This window comes from Centroberyx affinis, unplaced genomic scaffold (genome assembly GCF_046629955.1).
Source record: "Centroberyx affinis isolate AG114_WGS23_722 - 3 ecotype Tasmania unplaced genomic scaffold, CSIRO-AGI_Caff_v1 ptg003110l_1, whole genome shotgun sequence".
Lineage (NCBI taxonomy): Eukaryota > Metazoa > Chordata > Actinopteri > Beryciformes > Berycidae > Centroberyx > Centroberyx affinis.
Genome location: NW_027281179.1, coordinates 242,550 through 261,191, shown reverse-complemented (window position 1 = coordinate 261,191; position 18,642 = coordinate 242,550). Strand labels below are relative to the sequence as shown.

The following is an 18,642-nucleotide window of genomic DNA, read 5'->3' as shown; positions in this document are numbered from 1 at the left end:
TATCTGCTGATGCCTGTACTACACCGGAGTGTTTGTGTCTTTGTATGGTTAGTGTGTCCGTGTGCGTGTGTGTGTGTGTGTGTGTGTGTGTGTGTGCGAGAGATGCATAGATAGATAGATAGATAGATAGGAAGAGAGAGAGAGAGAGAGAGAGAGAGAGAGAGAGTTCATAAAGGTTAAGTGTTTGTATGTGTGTGAATGCATTCATGGATAATTGTGAACGTGTGTGTGTGTGTGTGTGTGTGTGTGTGTGTGTGTGGGGGGGGGGGGGGTTGGGTGTGGGTGTGCCCAGATGCTCCCTGACACTCCTCAAAGATTGTAACTCTCTCCCACCAGATGCTCTCCCTGGTTGACCTTGTGTAAACGTCACTGACTAGAAATAAATACCATGAAACGCAGCAGCATATGTCACACCGAAGTTAAACACACACACACACACACACACAGACACACACACGGACGGCTGATGAGCTCACATCTGCAGACGCCAGTGAAGTTGCCCAGAGCGCAGTCTTGGGCAATATTTGGTCTAGATACAAACACCAACACAGAAGCGCACGTTCATGATATAAGTACTGAGACAGGATTGGATAGGAAGCACAGCTGGGTCTGGAAGTTGTGTCTATTTGAAGAAGCTTTATTGGCATCACTGTTAAAATCTCGCCAAATTTCAATATATTAAAATGCAGAATAATCATATCAAAAACATACAGAGAAATGTTTGGGCCACTAATGTTGTTGAAGCAAAAAATTGAATAGAGGCGTTGCAGAAGCATTCTAGAACGTTCTAGCGGCCATGTTGGAAGACCACCACATAATTCCAGAGCAACTGCCTAGTCCGACCTACTGCTGTCAACACTGTAAACACCGTGGTCAACTTTTGTTGTTTGTTTGGCTGTTCCAATAAGGCAGGGGAATTGGCAGAGAATAAATAATTTCATAGGCTTCCAAAAATCAAGGAGAAACAAACAAAACAATTATCAGAGAAAAGAAGACAGATAGCTTCAATCAATCGCAAAGACATCAAGGCAGACAGCAATCAGCACAGGGTCTGCTCAGTGAGGCACTGCGTTGGTTCAGGCAGGACACGTAAAATCATCATGCGTAAACTGACCGTCAGCTGATCCAAACAAACACCAATCACGTTTTGACACTTGAACAATGTGGCCCATTTCAGCTGTCAGCTCCTCATTCTTCCCTGCGGTTCCTACCTGCCGCACGCTGCTGGTTCTGGTTGAGCTGCTCCTCCCTCCTCCACCCCAACCTCCTCTCTGTTAATCAATATACTCGTGATGGTATGTCTCTGTGGCCTTGTCTGTTGAATTCATATATTCAATATCTGGTGATAATGCGTCAGCTGGGTTCTATTCTTTACACCCTTGGGGGTTTAATTGGCCTCCTGCTGAATCTTTAGCATGCTGCATGGATTCATACTAGAGAGCAGAGTCTGCACCGCCAGATGCAACTGTGCAACCATTGTGCAATAAATAGTAAGAATTTCATGACAAAGGTGAAGATCAGTTCATATCTGGTGAGTAATGTTAACTAGCTGTAGCTTCACAAATGTAAGACTAGCTAACCAAGTAGGAATCATCAAGAAATCTTACTCAGCTTTAGAGAAGGAAACGTCTACACGACTGCTAGCATACACAATGTAATCTACTGCTAGCCATTTAGCTAGCCATACCTAGTTAGCTAGCAAGATTAGTAACTAAGTCTAAGGCATTAGCATGACTACACTCTTACTTCCCTAAACTATGACAACAATCACAAAAGAGTACGAAAGGCAAACTGAAATGGGTCAAATAGCTCAACGAGGTGCTGTTCTTCCACTAAGTTGTTGGCGTCTGCTATGGTTACTATGGTGCTTAGAATGCCTCTGCAAAGCGCCTGTACTTGATTATAATTATGATTGCTAATAGAAACACACTTACTGTGACTTACTGTTGCTTTCCCTGCGGCTCTGAATTCTGACGCATACTGAGCAGCCAAGCCAACAATGTTTCCATGTTTCCATCCCCAAGGAGGGTTTGGATTTTCTCCTCCTCATTTAACTGGGAGAAACTTGGTGTTTTTCGCTTAAATGCATTCTTCACATAATGAAGTTTCACAATATAATAGAAAGTGCACCACGATCTTCACCTCTCCTGTCATGGCCACATATTCAATAGAGAGCTACTCTTCCAATTTGTATTTCCATTTTAGGGACAAATAACATTTTAATTTGCTTTGTATTTTGGCTTCTTCTCAACTCTGAGTGCAAACACACACATATATATACACACACACACACATTACACTGTACTTTCCCTAAACCCCTAAAACTAAGTTTACGGTAATAATCTGCAACATTTATATCTAAATAAATTTTGCTACTCTCTATCGTCGGTTGCTATGACACAATAGTGATTCAACCTATATCCAGTTCATGAAAGATTTTACATTTTACTGATGTAAATGGCAGGGGAAAATCCTTTTTTTGCCTTTCCAGCAGCAGCAACAGTGGTTTGTTTGGAATAAATAGAAGAAGATCTGGGTAGTTAGCATGAGCAGCGATAGCCACCATGGATGAACAAAGAAAAGAGCGCCGCCTACAGAAACTCAAACTTCATCAACAGAAAATCCAAGAGAAAGACGTCACACCACTGGCCAAAATGTTTGATTGCCAAGTGATCTCTGGGAAGTGCAGTGTAAAAACACCGCAGAGTGCATACCACCAAAGATGACAAAAAAGGCACAAAAAAAAAAGGATTTATAGACTGTGTGAGAACCAATAAACATCTTGCAGGATTTTCTTCATCTATCTATCCTTGTGAGGACATTTGGCCATAAAGGTGAAAGTACAGTACAACAACATTAAAGCTACAATACAGTAATAGTAATACAACTTTTCAGCTTGAGGCGGCCAACTGTATCGTCACTCCCACCCTGCTCCCCCTCGGTTGGTCAAGTTCTCGCCCCTGTCATTCATCTTGATGAGCTGTCTACTTTAAAATGCCATTTAGCCTGAGGCTGAGGTAACGGTGAACGCAGGCAATCTGCAATTAAAGAAACACAAGGCCAGTGTTCACCCGTGTTTTTGAACGAGACTTGTCTGCTATTTAGCTCCGCTGCTCTTTCTGCTCTTACCATTGTTGCTGCTGACTTTCCTGCTCTGTGGCCGCTAGCCTCACCTTGACAGCCACAACCAGCTCTCCACTGGCCCACAGTGAATGGTGTATTCTCTAAAAACATCCAAACATAATTGAAAAGCCAATATCAGGAAGGCCGGGGGATTTAGGCAGGTACACACAGGGTCACAGACAAACACAGACATAAGATAGAATATATGCTATTTAATTATTGTTACTCTAATGTGAAAAAGTTGCATATTGCAGCTTCAAGCGCACTTATGATTCTTACATACTGTTCACTTCTAACAAGGCAACACAGCTGCCTTGCATTGTGTGTATCTACAGCAACATTAGGCTTGAGGGAGGATCAGATAGATGTATAAACCAACAGGAGCCATTTTGTTTGATTTGGGAAGGCATAATTAGGCCTGACATGCCCACTCTCCCAGGAGGCTGAGAGAGGAGGGAAGCACAGTCACATTGATTCTTTGAGTTTCTCTCCTCACAAAGTTTATCTGCAGAGCTCTAACTGCACACGACCCTGTAGTCATGCTCCGTCATACATACTCATACCTTCACATGCACACACACACACACACACACACACACACACAGACACACGTGCAGACGGACACACGTCACAGTGAGACGTAAGCACAGGAAACCGGTGTAACATTGTTTAAAAAAATACACTCAGCTGACATATAATTGTCTAGACACTTGAAACTCTGGTTGTCAAAACACACATCACATGCAACCTCTGCAAAGCCATCCCACACAGACTCTCTCTCCTTCTCTTTCTCACACACAAACACATATTCTCACACACATACACCTAATCCACTCCGAGCCACGGCAGACACACATACTGACAGTTTCCACATACTACCGCGTTAAATAAACTGAAGGGTTGGCTGGCTGGTTAAAGGCTCAGATCTGAGTTGTGCGGGCAGGGCGGGGGGGTTTGGGGAGAGCTGAGGTGAAGTGGTACCCGAGTGGTTGTCATGGAGAAGAAAACTCTGAGAGAGACTATCTGATCGATAACTCCTATACACAACTAGCCCATACTCCCACAAGAGGTCACACAGGCTAGAGAGGAAGAGAAAACTGCAGGGCAGGAGTCAGCGCACAGCAGCACTCGTGCTCTTCCACAGAACACACACACATGCACACATGCACACACACATAAACAAATAAAAAATACATATATTCTTCTGCTTCCTCATCCAAACGGATTTTTTGTTCTCCTCCTCCATGAGGAATTTGTTTTGCTAATTGCCCTCTCTCTCCGTTTCTCTCTCTCCCCACTCATTCCTATCACCCTGCTTGCCATTCTTTCCCTCTGAATTTATCTTCCCTCTTCTCTCATCCTCCCTCTAACACCCCTGTCACATTTTAATTTCCCTCTCTCTCTCTCACACACACTCACACACACACACACAGAAACACACACACACTCTCTGTCTCTCTCCACCTCCCTCGATCCACCTCTCCTGTGGTTCAGTTAAGGCTGCCCTGAACTGACCTAGTCTAGTTTTTCTTGTTTTATAGTCCCAATTAGGCACAGGCAGTTTGAGCGGGCCTCAGAAGGGATGTGCGTGCTTGTCTGTGTGTGTGTGTGTGTGTGTGTGTGTGTGTGTGTGTGTGTGTGTGAGAGAGACAGAGAGAGAGAGAGAGAGACAGAGAGGGAGAGAGAGAAAGTATGTGTGCCTGTCTGTTTATGTGTTCTGTATGTACCAGTAGTTACGGCGTGTGGGAGTGCTATTCTGATGGCCATTAAGCTGTGGATGAAGTATCTGTTTCCAGCACTCATTATTACAGCAGGCAGCAGGGCCCATTATTAATAGTAAATGACAGAGCCTCTCTCCTAAAGGTCTTAATATTGATCTCCCCTATCCTCAGACCAGTCTTAATGATGATGTTCCTCCTTATTCCTCATGTCTTTCTCTATAGCATGGTAATCAAGGCCAAACACACATTTACAACCTCTGTGTCACCATGAAGAGAAACAAGCTCACACTACAAATGAGACATCAAGATGAAAGGAGGGGGATTACAAGAATTGCCGGCCCTAATATGCCGCGCACCTCCCTCCTCCCACCCCGAGCAAATGAATTCCCCCTTCTGCACTCACCTCTCATGTTGATGGACACAAGGTGGTGTGTGTTTACTGTGCGTGTGTGTGTGTGTGTGTGTGTGGCCCCTGTTTTAATCATGGATATGTAGAAGTGTTTTTCACTCATGATTGCTCTTTCCAGTTCAAGCGCTCTCAGACTCCATCAGGAGGAACGAGTAGGATGCATCTTAATGAGAATCAAAGCAACAGACTGATGAGAAAAGAGGAGGAAGTGTGGAGGCAGAGTCAAGAAATCAAACTTAAGAGAGAGAGAGGGCAAGGGTGTGTGTGTGTGTGTGCGCGTATGTGTGTGTGTTTGTGTGTGTTCAAATGTACGTGATTGAGTAACTGAGTAACAGTTGGGAAAAGAGAGAGATGGGTTAGCAGGCAATAGAAAGTGATATGAAACCCACTGGGAGGGTGGAGGGGGGGGAGGCGGGGAGGGGGGGTGCGCAGTGGTCCATAACCTGGGGGGTTTACACCAGCAGGGGTGCATTCCTGGTCAATACTGAAAATTAATAATTGTGGTTGTGGTTGAGAGAAGACCGCCTTCTGAGCATCGTAATGATTCTCTGTTCCAGTGCTCCATTTGGCTGCTATGGTCTGATGGTCTAATAAAGTCTGTCTGTGGTGATTAAGGGCCACTTCATGCTGCTTAAACCAAACTAAAATGAGCTGAATTCAGCTGAACTGCACTGACCCGATTGCTCCATTCTTTTCTTCATTACAACATGTTAGGATGAACTATATGAACAGGAATAATCTACACACCTAGGGGATGAAGTCAGTGAGAAATGGCTCATAGGCCTTCTTCACATAGATATTTGGTTTGGGCTCATCAAGAAGGTGATAGATATCTCATGATACTCATCATCATATACTGTAGGTTGCTCCAAATATTTTTAATATTACCATAAGTGCCCAGAGACTGGATTTATTAAGTGACTATAAACAGCTAGTTGTGATAACATAAATATGTATCTGACAAAGCTAATAGATGATTGATTTCGAAGCTAAAATTAAAGGATTCTGACACACCTGAATTAAGCGTGCTGCGTTAAACTGTGTGTCTGCGAATCTGATCATAACAAACAAAATTAAGAAATAATTTCTTCATATCTCAGCTGGTAGTAATCACCCTGATTTGGACTGAGACAACACTCTGAACGGAAATATAATCATAAACGGCTCTGGGGATTTCTTTAAGTGTGCGTAAACTCTACTGTTTTTGTATTAGTCTCTGCCTTGCACACAGTTTTGAAAGATGCAGAAAAGTGAGGTGAGGGGCGAGAGTGAAAAGGGGTTTGTGTGTCTGTGATGACAGGTCACCCGTCTCTACTTGGGGGCGTTAACAGTTTTCTGATCACAAAGCATTTGACGCTGCCAAAGTGGAGATACCCTGTCCCAACATCACTGACTGAGCTGTGGCCAGAAGTGCAACACGGTTGAAAGTTTCATTACAGAGAGAGCGGTGCAACAACAATTTTCTGCCCCTAGAAGCAGATTTTGAAATTAAGTACAGGATTAATGCTATTTTAGTATATAGAAGCCATATAACCATGTTTACAGCTGATTTAGTGCTGATTCGCTCTAAAAACACACACACATACGCACACAGTAGGTAATTCTGGCTGGAAGTTATTGCTGGGGGAGCAGGGGACTTTGGCAGGATGGTCATTCCAGATGGGATAAAATTTGCAGAGGTGCTCAGGTAATAATTGCAGTCACTGGACTTCCTATAGCACCAGTAACGCTGTTCAGATACTGTTATAGCGCACTTCAGCACCTCGGACAGCAACAACTGTCAGACAAGAAAATTACAGTCACCATTGCTAGAATAACTGCTGTTTATAATATTTATGATAAAGAAGAGAAGATCAAATAAGCACTTCTGCAGTTCAACCTAAAATCCACTCCAAACTACCTGTGAGAGTTGTGGTACAGAAAAGAAAACCACCTTCTAGAGCCAACAGTCTCCTAACTCTGGTTAGACAGCTACTGTCCTCTACTGGCAGGAAGCATCAGCTACAGTAAGAAAATGATCATGAATGCAAATCAAGCACTTGAACAAATCAGATGAGATTTCTTTCAGTCAGATAGGATACTGTGTTATGCTGCAATGAGACTGATTGCCTCAGCACTGCAATTTCATTCCAAATATTTAACTCTCTCACAATCAAATCCTACTCTTTCATGAATTATAGCATTACCACTAAACCATCTCTTCTTTAAACGCTTACTCTCTTCATAAAGCCATTATCTCTTATTGATTTCCCTTATTAAACCTGTGCCAATCACAAAGGAGGGAGATGTAGGTAAAGAGTTAGAGAAGGATTTTTAAGCTTTGAGACGATTGAGATGTGCATTGTGCAAAAAAGGGGCTGCAACTCAATATGAGGAAAATGTCCCTAAAATTTTGTACATTCAGTATTCGTGATACCGTGTATATCAACACCAAATTGGCGCCAATCCAAGACATTCATCTCAGGAATGATGGCGAGCCTCTATTGAAACTCAGAGGAGAGCAGAACATTGTTGGTAGCCAATCAGCAGTTCCAGTGCTGCAGCTGGAGCGGCTCCTAACGCCGGCTTTTATAATCCTTCTCATTCAGATCTCAAGCCCACAGCGAAGCGATCAGATTAGCGCTCCTAGCTAATCTGCACTATTTTAATCAATGGAAACCCTCCCCAGCCTTCTGTGCTGCCATGTCTGACTGAATAAGATATGATGCTATATGATGTTGGTGGTGCCTCAGCATAGACCTGGCTCTCTGTCATACGCACAAAGTTACCTACCAACATATTTTGTAAGCGGGCCTCGTGTCTTATACATCTGTGAATTTGTCTGTGGGGGTGTTTGCCACACACACACACACACACACACAAACTGATTCAATGACATTCAGTTCGTGTTTACACAGCAGTCGAGGGGAGCCAGATGTCCTGGCTGCCTCCATCTCTGGAGGTGAGAGATGGCTGTGCCTCCAAGCTATGGCAGCCACACTGAACTCTCCCACCTGCAGCGGCTGGGGGCCAGGTGGGGAGACAGGGTGCAGGGACAGAGGGTGCAGTCAGCCCAGACCACAGACGGGAGTCTCCATGAGGAGGATCACTTTGTAAGGATATTTCTTAGATGTACAAATACAGGAGAGTGCTGTCGCGTTCTTATTGCTCAGCTCTGATGACTGAGTGTAGAGGCAGGGAATTAATTCTCAGATGAAGTAAAAAGTCAAAGATATATTCCACACACTGGTAGACCATTAGCTGGAGAAAAAAACAGCCAAAATAATTAGATTGATTTAAATTGATTTGACAAATTTAAAGGTGCAAGTACATGAACAAAATGAAAAGAAAGAATGAAAATGGCTACTATAGAGCACTGATGACAGCATGAACTGAAATGTTTTTTCATCTACCCTAAGTGCAAAGTCTTTCAGAAGTCAGAAGTCCAGCCGTGATTATTTTTGGCTAGACCTTTGTCCAGCTATTTTTTGGTACTGTGATTTTACCAATAAACAGAGTTTGATGTTGCAATGCTGCACACACATCCACAACCTAACGCTTTATTGTTGTTCCCACAATGAATGTATGCAAGCACACACTTGCATACGTTCCCATTCTCTCTCTCTCACACTCTAACACACACACACACACACACACACGCACACACACTCACAAACATCATGAATAGTCATAAGAATATGGTGTTTTATCTCAGCCAGATGAATTGCTTTTAATAGCAACATCCTTGTCATGTGAAATATGGCCTCTTTTTCAAAATACGACCTCACACATTGCATTATATAGTCACATTGCCATGGTGATCCATCACTAAAAGGTCGGTGTTGTTATCCTGGGGAAAACAGCCTTGGGATCCTGACTCATTCCTCTGACTTATGAAAATGACAACTCTATTGTGTAGGAGAATATGGGTCCCTATGTCTAAATCTCCAGTTCAATCACTTCCTGATCACAGGGCATCACAACCAATCACACGCCACCATTATGAAAATAACTGTGGGTTAGACGTTTGAAAAGTGACTGGTGTGGTGTTAACACATCAACGTGGTTGGCAGAAACCGATCTCTGTATGACTGAAGGGAAGTGAGGTTTGGCAAAAATGGTACAATGAGTCCTCCTATCAGTCATGCAGCAGAGGAACTCTCTCACTGTCCTTCTTACTCTTACATACACACATACAAGCCACACACACACACACACACACACCACTCCTATCTACATTTTGCAAACTGGCATAGACATGCAGCGACACAGTCCCAGATACTCCCATGCAGTGTGTCCATGGTGAGGAGAATTACATTGACCTAATTCACTTAACTGGACCAGTTAGATATTTGGTCGTTGGCTGGCTGAGCTGGAGTTTGATCCTCTGAGCTTGGCTCCGGCAGCTTCCAGCCTCAATAAAATCAGCCTCTCTGCCGCTGACAGAACTCATCTCTTGGTGAGTTATTAATACCAACAACACAGACAGGATGTTATGCGCTGATTCTTCAAGCTTCTCATCAACAAAGCGACAAGAGAGGAGAAGAAGGTCACCCTCTCTCCCTCTGCTCCATCTGTCTCTCCATACTGTACCCACATCAAGAGCGCTGGCAGCGCAGGACTCGGACATCAATAGCTACACAGTCAGAAACTGTACAGCCTCCCACATTCACTAAAATCTGGATTCTAGAAATAATGGAACATGAATTACACACAGATGACCTTGTGCTGCAACATGGTAAGCACATTAATATGTATGAAGTAAGTTTTGAATAGCCGTAAATGGACAGTGCCTCTGAACTTTCTGCTCATATGGTTTCCCCCTTTTAGCACGTTAAAGAAAGCCTTTAAATTCGATTTTCACAAAGCTGATGGATAGAATGTTACAGCATGAGGGGGAGTTTTATTTTTCAGCTAAAGTGGTTGTAGCCTTCTGCTGAGTCCCTGTTTACAGTTTCATTAGTAAATAGAGAGCTCCCTGGCCTGGCCTGCCCTATATAGGCTGTGGCCGAGCGCTGCTGCGCAGTGTTAGGGAGGCAGCTATGCTCCACTTAGATGTTAAAGGGTACGTTAACATTTTGAATTTATGTTATTTTCCCTCAGAAAACACTACATACTGTTCTTAAAAAGACAAGCAGCTACAACTTCCCGAGTTCTTCCTCCTCCTCACGCCCCTTTGAGAGACAAAAACACTGGAAAGGAGAAAATTACAGTGCAAAGGAGCAATATCACCAAGCAGTGACACTTTTGTGGGTATTATGTCTCCGTACCTTGTCCAGCGCTGAGTACCTTTAGGTAGGTAAAATGCATTTTTGATATCCTGTTTATTGTTATGTAGTATTGTTATTTTAGTGCAATATCTGTTGTGGATTCAGCCTAGGGTGATGACCCCAATATGATCTGAATGAAAATGACAGAAATAGTTGACAGCATTATTATTTATTTCACTGTATTTGCTCCACAGCTATTTAAGTCAAAAGATTAGAGCCAATTAATTAAAGGCAACTGAAAAGAGAGATGGCTTATTTAGAGATGGATACCTATTTGACAACAGACATTTGACAACCTATTGTTCTTCTTCCAAAATCTTTGCAAAAATAGAGTTTAGCACTTTATGGCCCTGCAAAAACCTGAACTGAACTGTGGCTATTCTATTCAGTTAGGAAGACAGGAATTATCTATTGTATTTTAATAACTGTGATTAGATAACACAACAACACATCAAATGATAATAAGCACTTTATGAAATCACACTCTGTTTCACAATAATTGATGACAACATAAGCTGATTCCGCTGATGATAATAAAAAAACCATCAGAAGATTGAATTTTCCCTTCTTCCCATAATGTGTGTTGTGTGGTTATTCTCCATCCTTCACCTTACTCTTCTCTTATAACTCCTCTCTCTCGCTCACACACACACACACACACACACACACACACACACGCATTCACACTTTTTTTCTCTCCATACTGTTCTCACACCTCTTAGTGGCTATGATCTTCACGGCACTATATAAATCTGCCTCACTGAGCCGAGCAGCCGTTTCTACTTCACTCCTGCTTGGTGCTAATATGATGAGGATGAGGAGATGAGCACAGACCAGAGATCTTTATCAGATAATTACATAGAGGTGGATAGTACTGATAATTATGAGAATCCATAACAATATATGTTTAAAAATGACAAATATCTTTGGGAGATAATCCCAACTACAGATATTAAAAACAATGCTTTCAATAGTATGTAGGTAAAATAATATAATTGCCAGACGATAACAGATCCATGAAAAAGTAAACTGCAGGTTGTGAAGGCTGATTGCTGCTGAGATTAATGTGATCTACACAAATCGTACAGGGATAAGAATCTTTTTTTTTTTTTCTGGCTGGTGGATTTTTTTTTCTGTGTTGGTATACTGCCATTAGATGAGGTTTATTTAGCACAGCCAGTTACATGACTAAGAGAACTGTGAGACGAGACACTTGAAACAAACACTGCCACACGCGCACACTCACGTGCACAAGCATGCATACACACACTGAGGGGAAGAAAACAGAATAATAGCCCTCTCTCGTTTTTTTTTTTCTTGGCAACAATAATACTACATGAAAGATGTTGCTCTCCAAATGTTTGCACAAGTCTTCTGTGGTTTAACAAAACACTGTGCCATCATGGACAGAAAGACAGACAGATTGACAGAGAAAGAGAGAGTAAGAGAGAGAGAGAGAGAGAGAGAGAGAGAGGTAGATAGACAGACAGACAGCTGGAGAGAGAGATAGACAGACAGACAGATAGACAGGTAGAGAGAAAGAGAGAGAGAGAGAGATAGACAGAGAGACAGCTAGAGAGAGAGAGAAAGACAGACAGACAGACAGACAGACAGACAGAAAGACAGAAAGACAGACAGGTCCATTGATTTGATTGGTTGATGGATTTATCCAATTTCATGGGTTAAAGGTTGACCCATGTTAAGGGACCAACCCCCCTTGGCTTTGTTCACATTGCACTTCTTTGGGATTAAATGTTAACGGGTTAAAGTATAAGTAGTATAGGAGTATAAGATAGTCGTCTATGGTGCTACCACAAGGCTACTGGTTACACACTCACACACCAGTGCGAAACACAGACCTGGGTGTTGCAACATGAGCGAGAAAACTAGCCAACGCAGGCCTTGTGAAAATGACAGTGACTCGGACATGACATGTTCATGACCCAATACAAACTGGCCCAGACTTGGTTTGAGCCTGTTTCAATACAGCATGTAAAACCAGAGACTTTGCAGTAAAAGTCACATAACACTCCCGTATCCATAGCTCTTTGCTGTCAGTTTCTTTTTCATCTTTCAATCACCGTGTGAGTTTGAGCACACAAGCCTGCGAAAGTGTGAGACACAGTGACCGCGTGCCTGTCTGGCTGTCTGTGTGTGTTTGTGTGTCCCGGAGCGAGTGAGCAGGGCAGAAAAGAGACGGGGAGTGTGTGTGTGAGCGTCTCCCCTGTCAGTAAGCGGAGGTCAGGGCAGAGCCGGGCTGTGACCCCGTCGTCTCTGCCTCGCTGTCCGTGCTACACTCCCTCAGGGACGGACAGGGGGCTTCTACCTGACTGAACACAGCCCATTAAAGACTCCCTCTCAACTCCACTCCTTCTCTTTCCCTCTGTGTGTATTCGGTGCACATTGGGACGTGCAGACATATGGGTAACCGGACAGGACATCCAGCTCTTATTTGGCTGTGTGAAGCCTCAGCGACCGGACTCCTTCTAGAGGATTCCTCAGCGGGCTGCGAGTGTGTCTGCAGTCTGTCTGCATGCACACAGCCGTAAATACGCTCCTCTCTCCACTCTATGGAAGTGGAATAACAATGTGACAGTGAGAGAGTGACAGCAACAGAGAGATAGGGGGGCTATTGGATGAAAGCGGAATAAAAAAACAGTGAAAGGGACAATAAGGTGCTCAAAAACAGAAGCAGGCTCAAGGACGTCCAGTCGAAAGATGCCTGCTCCAAGCAAAGATCATATTAAGGTGACGAATACTGCAAGGTGGGTAGTTCAATACACGGATAGCCTCATGTTTAAATGGATAAGAGAGGGGGTGAGGAGAGAGAGAGAGAGAGAGAGAAACAGACAGAGAGAGAGAGAGAGAGAGAGAGAGAGAGAGAGAGAGAGAGACAGACAGAGAGAGAGAGAGAGAGAGAGAGAGAAGAATAGACAGGTCTGAGCTACAAACACATTAGCATTTAACCCTGATCACATCACATCACAAGACGTGGACCATCCTTGTCAGCAGCCCTTCCTCAATAATCAATCAAATTCACACAACTCATGGAAACACTCAGAGTAAAATGTACAGTCAGGCAAAGAGTGTGAGGACAATCCCCTCTGAGCAAAGGACCAGCTTGGCCGTGTCAAAAAATGAAAAGCCGTTTTAGGGTTTGACTTCGCTTAATTCCTGTCCCTGAAACAAGCCACTGTCATGCTCATTTCATGGCTGTGAAAATAGCCCTTTTAGCCAGTTATTACGTCTTAAATGCTCCAACTGAGCCTCAGAGGCTGCGATAACTATCTCCTCCACTGTTTCTTCGATCCAATGTTCTTGTCTGCATTTATAATGGCTGACAGAAGCAGGTCACTCAGTCAACACTACTGTTGCTCTCTACTAGCTCCAGAAACATTACAGTCTAACACACTGGCTGACAATAGCCAAACACTCAGAGTCAGAAGACTGCAAGACTGCCACAGACCTGCACTCTTATTTTCCACTCCTAGATTCAGAACCATTTTGTAAACAAAATGTGGGTCCCAGAAATAGTAGCTTCCACTTTTGTGTGTGTGTGTGTGTGTGTGTGTGTGTGTGTGTGTGTGATTTGGGAGGCGGGAGTTAAAGCAAAACATGTTGACTACAGTAGACCAGATCTGATCAATATGACCGCGGGCTTTTCGGCAGTTTTAATTTTTCATTAGGGCGTAATTACATTGTAATAATAATAATTAAAAAAAACAATAGTCTGGAGTAGAACCTACTGGGACCCACATTCCCATTATTTCTGTAGTGAACCTACTGGGTCGGCTGAGTCTGTCTGTCGCCCAGACTACAGCAGCAAGAGAAAAACATTTCAGCCACGGGAGTAGGCCTACTTGATGAAATAAGCCCGATCCCCGACCAAAATAAGGAGAAAACCGCAGGCTATGGCATCACGCCTAAACGGACACACCCCCTTCAGGCAGTGGCATCGGACCAGCAACGTTGTGATAAACAAACGGCGGATCTCTCGGGCTGCATTATTATTATACTGGTCCGAGTGGACTCAACCAATCATTTAAGCCCTTACTTAAATTTCACCGATGATCCAATAAATAGGCCTGGGCATTGGTTTGCGCTTTGTCCACCTACAATGACACAATTTCCCCCTTTAGTGCAGACTGACAGATGACTGCACAAATGACATCTTAATCAAACCAGCCACACACACACACACACACAAACACGCAGCATAGGCTACTACTCCTCGCCTCTATCCGTGCGACGTCGGTGCGCTCCTGCCCCCCCTCGCATATCTCACCTTGCTTGACACATTTGAAGCGGACCGGATCTTTGCAATGTTTGATCACGGCCAACACGTCCCGGGTGGTGAGCCCGGCCACTGGCATGTCGTTGACTTCCAGCAGCAGCTCATCCTGGGCCAGTTTGCCGCTCTGGATGGCCGCTTTACCCTGCTTCACCTCCCCGAAGTAAGGGAACTGGCCGTTCTCCGCGCCCCCCTTCAGCTCGAACCCCAGGTCCCCTTCCTTCCCCCGGGTTATCACCGCTTCGTGGACTTTGTTGGTCCAGTGGTTCTTCTTTTTTAGGCTTTTAGACATCGTTAGGGCGAGTAGTTACCACAGGCTGGCCCATCCAAAAGCCTCCTATCGTCTCATCCCTGCCTTTGTGCGCGGCGTCCAGCTGCAGCTCACAGCGACCGTGGCTCCATCACCGGTGCACGCCAGGCATAGTATCCGCTCGGCGAGCAGAGCAGTCGGGCAGAGGGCTGCAGTACAGCACGGCGGATGAAATTATTACACTGTCACACACAGACGCAAGAGACAGATACTAGCGAATGACCCGGATGTGAAGTCTGAAGGAGGGGAGAGATGAATGGTTCGGGTTCGGAGTAAAGGATGGAGAGGAGGGGAAATAAAACAGGAGGCGCTTCACTCCCGCTACTGCCAGGGGCGCTTTCTCTAACTGTGATCACACGGGCCCACAGGCGATGACATGGACGAGTCACAGCATTTTTTTTTAGGCTACATTATTACATAAACAAGAAACTATTTTCCTGAAAAGTCCGGTGGCTCTTTTCGGGGATGTATGTAAAAATAAAGTCAGTTTAGGCTGACATAAAAAAACAAATAGTCATAGTTTACATCACAGTAATTAGCATCAAACTGATGCAGGTTATATGAGAATATGGTCTTTTAATGAGAATAAAAATAGAACTTACTGCTTTTCTGAGAATATAATAGATTTGTGTTTATACTGGTGGTTGTTTGCCTCATGCTGATCACCAACTGGAGGTCATACCCATCTTTTTTATTTATCACTACATCACTGGGTCTTATATGCGACAGCACATACAGCACTACCAGTGTGGTCCTGTTTACTACCTAAATGCAGATGGTAAAAAGAAACTTCATGGCTTACACGCACGAGTGGCCCCTGAAATTTAACTTACTCCTCCTGACCGTCACTGTTTTCACGGACCAGTGGTTTGTGTTGTTGTGTATGGGGGATGCAAGCCACAGTGCGTCACACTTTAAGACATTTACTGTGTGATATGAGTCCATCAGTGAAAAAGTATGTTCACTGTGTTTTAGTGGATGTGGAAAAAGATATAATTGGTACCACTACCTCCACTTAGGGTCTTCATTTCTCGTTATGTTGGTCGCCATTACATAATTTCTGTGATGACATAAATCTATGTCAAACAGAGAATGACAAATCCTTTTGTTGTCATTACTTTTTCATGGCTGCATGGCTTTGCGAAGCGGCTGAAGTAAAGTTTCATTCAATATTTAACACATAAAGTCAAGAGCTGCTCCAGCAAATCTACAGAAGATGACAGTCCCTCTTACTGCCACTCTTAACCGTGCCTTTAAGTATGTGTGTGTGTGTGTGTGTGTGTGTGTGTGTGTGTGTGTGTGTGTACTATCCACATTGCTCCATTATAAGGACATGCATGCGCTTTTGTAGCAACTGAGTATCTTCCCAAACAACATTACTGTACACATCCCATAAATCCCAATGCATTTTCAAGATGTAAATAATCCATGAACATGGATGGATCCTCTTTGAATGTCACTTTATTTACTTCACTTCTCTCGGCAAATAGGTCAAAGGTTCTGGTAAGAGCAGAAGTTTTTAATGCTAAATCTAAGCAGATGATGCAGACTAGATGATGATTAGAGACTAACCCCCACAGCGAAGATAGACTACTGGTATAATCCAGAAACTGGCTGGATTAGGAGATTATAAACCCGCGAGGAAATGAGATCCTGCTTTGCTGTGTTTATGCCTCTGCTGGTGCATGTCAGAACTGCAGTCTCCAGAGAGGAGGGATGGGTAGATCAGGGACAGGCAGCCGAGTGCAACAAAGGGCCAAGAGAGAGAGAGAGACAGCCCTGAACCCTCGTGGACTTGTCGGGAACTAAATCCGTGAGTGTGGACATTGGGATTGGGCCCGAGAGGGTTTTCATTCCATCCAAACACTGCGAGCTCTCTGGTTGAACTCGTGCTAATCAGTGAAATCAGCAGGTGTCGTTTTTGATTGGAGCGAAAACCTGCAGGCTCTCGGCCCTGTGTAGCACGCGGCTGCCTGTCCCTGGGGCAGCTTTTTGTTACCCGAGATAAGAAGTATTTTATGTGTGCACAGGAGAGGCTAAATCAGACACTAAATACCCGTCCTGCACACATCACTCTATATCTGGCTCAATGTGCTTCATTATTCTGGACCTTTCTTTTGTGGATAGAAGTAGGACTAGAACAAAAAAACAACATCTCTGTCAAAGCTTTGTGCTGGAGCATCTAAATTTGGAGCCACTTGAAACACCTTGCCACCACTTACAGATTTTCTCTTGACAAGATTCAGTGTAGCAATAACTCTCAGTATCTAGGGGGGAGTAATACACGTGGACAGGCTCAGTGTTCGGGGGAGGAGTGCTAACCTGACCTCTTGGTAGCGCTGTAATGAAGTTGTTCGGTCGGAGTGTGTCATTACGGTGTCTGATGGCCTGCAGGGAAAAGGGCTGCAACAGCATCGCCTGCTTAGCTTTGCTCTTTTTCCTCTGAAAGCCGTGAGCTTGATAAGATATGACAACACCATCAAGCCTCTCACTTTCTGCCAGAATGTTTATGATTGAAACAAAACAGTATTTGCTATGAAGTGTGATTCTGCACTCCCAAAGTATCCATCCAAGTTTTCTCAGATTGTCTGTGTGTGTGTGTGTGTGTGTGTGTGTGTGTGCCAGACAGACAGAGGGAGGGGATGGGGGAGAAAACCAGGGAAAGGATATTACTTTATATCATCATTACAGGCAGGATGTCTGTATAATGAGCATTCTAAAACAGACTGCCAACAACAGAAGGCAAAAAACAATAACACGAGGCAGACTGCGCACTCAGAGGGGGAATTTCAATACAGCTTATATGGATTTAGCTCAGTGCCTCCCTCATTGACTCTGTGCTTTGCGTATTTGCTGTTGGGGTGAAATGCAAACCAAGTTGTTTTTATTGCTTGGGCAGAGACGGTGAGGGAGTGGGGTCACCTTCACACACACACACACACACACACACTCTGGGTGCCTCTCAACAGGGTGAACGGACTTCCTCTCCTCTTATCTTCATTTTATCCACTGATGTGCAAGAGCTAGAAAGGTGAAAAGAGATCGCTGACAGATATATCAACTATCATCTATCATCTGAAGAGACAGCAATAATGTTTGGGAGACACATTAAACATTGAGATGAAATCTCACCGGTGTTCTGGTATCCTGGCTGTGCTGCACTGGGCTGCAGCAGCGAATCAAAGTTTCAAACATGCATGGATGCACTGAGTAGACTAACACACAAACAAACATGCACACAAACATACAGTATATGCATGCACATGTACACACACACACACACACGTGCACACACACATTCACAGGTTAAAGATGTAGAGTGAGTTCATTAGACAGCTGAATCGCTTTGGCATTTTCTCTAAGCTCACAAAGAGATCGATCACAGGAAAATAAAGGTGCAAACTGGATGATGATTCTTCTGAGTAATGCCATAGAAGAACCATTTCTGGCTACACAAAGAACATTTCATATATCCCAAAGAATCATATGGTTCTTAATTGGTTCTTAATACTTTAATGGTTCTTAATCCTTAGTTATTG

General features: G+C 43.9%; 1 protein-coding gene across 1 annotated transcript in view; it reads right to left on the bottom strand.

The window, feature by feature from the left end:
• Positions 1 to 15,103, bottom strand: part of magi2b (membrane associated guanylate kinase, WW and PDZ domain containing 2b) — a 65,980-nt gene extending 50,877 nt beyond the window's left edge. The window contains exon 1 of the mRNA XM_071537741.1: positions 14,788 to 15,103. Coding sequence (XP_071393842.1) covers positions 14,788 to 15,085 — 298 coding nt within the window. The 5' untranslated portion in view covers positions 15,086 to 15,103. The remainder of the gene's footprint in view (positions 1 to 14,787) is intronic.
• Between the last annotated feature and the right edge of the window lie 3,539 nt (positions 15,104 to 18,642).